Genomic DNA, 771 nt, shown 5'->3' with positions numbered 1-771 from the left:
GGTTAGATCCTCATTTCCACAGTCTCAGGTGGGTGAGAGCCCTGGGGGTGCATGTTCAGGCCCTCTGCGCTCCCCACCTGCCCGTGTCACCCTCTTCATGGAGGATTTCCACCTCCAAAACCCAGCCCCAAAAAGAGGGGTCTGGTTGGTGAGATGCAATAAACACACGAGCAAGATGAAGCCACTTCAGCTGGAGCCTGGCAGAAGCAGATGGGAGGTTTCTGCTTCTTGCGGTGCTCATCTTCCATGAGGAGACCCCAGGGGCTCCGCAGCCTCTGATCCGGCCGAGATGACCCACGTCTCCTTGCTCACACAGAGTTCTTTGCCGAGGATGGCTCAGAGCTGATCTTGCCCTTCGGGGGGCTGCGAGGCCGAGGAGCGATGAAGCAGGACCCCCCAGTCGTGAGGGATCTCTACCTGTCCCTTGAAGACCTGTTCCATGGCTGCACCAAGAAGATCAAGATCTCCCGCAGGGTAGTGACCATGGGGTGAAGGAGACCGGTACCATCCGCTCCTGGAGAAGGGAGTTTGGTGCAAGAGGTGCTGTGAAAGCTGGTGGGGAGGAAGGGCTGAACCTGGAGCTGTGCTCTCCTTTGGAGGAGGACGACTTGGGGTGTTGGGGGAGGAGAAGCTCCCCATGACCCGGCTTCAGTGTGTGCTTGAGCCCAGAACCCCCCGTGTGCTGGGTGCATCCCCAGAGCGTGAGCAGCAGCTCAGGGAGGGGATCCTGCCCCTCTGCTGTGCCCTGGGGCGCCCTTAGAGCAGATCCAG

At 60.1% G+C, this 771-nt stretch overlaps 1 protein-coding gene across 1 annotated transcript in view; it reads left to right on the top strand.

Moving 5' to 3' along the window:
- DNAJB13 (DnaJ (Hsp40) homolog, subfamily B, member 13) overlaps nt 1–771 on the top strand; it is a 3,066-nt gene that overhangs the window by 288 nt on the left and 2,007 nt on the right. The window contains exon 2 of the mRNA XM_010023285.1: nt 317–474. Within this exon, the coding sequence (XP_010021587.1) occupies nt 317–474 (158 nt within the window). The remainder of the gene's footprint in view (nt 1–316; nt 475–771) is intronic.

This window comes from Nestor notabilis, unplaced genomic scaffold, assembly GCF_000696875.1.
Source record: "Nestor notabilis isolate BGI_N333 unplaced genomic scaffold, ASM69687v1 scaffold19991, whole genome shotgun sequence".
NCBI lineage: Eukaryota > Metazoa > Chordata > Aves > Psittaciformes > Psittacidae > Nestor > Nestor notabilis.
The sequence above is the reverse complement of the archived record's forward strand: the minus strand, read 5'-3'. Positions and strand labels throughout refer to the sequence as shown.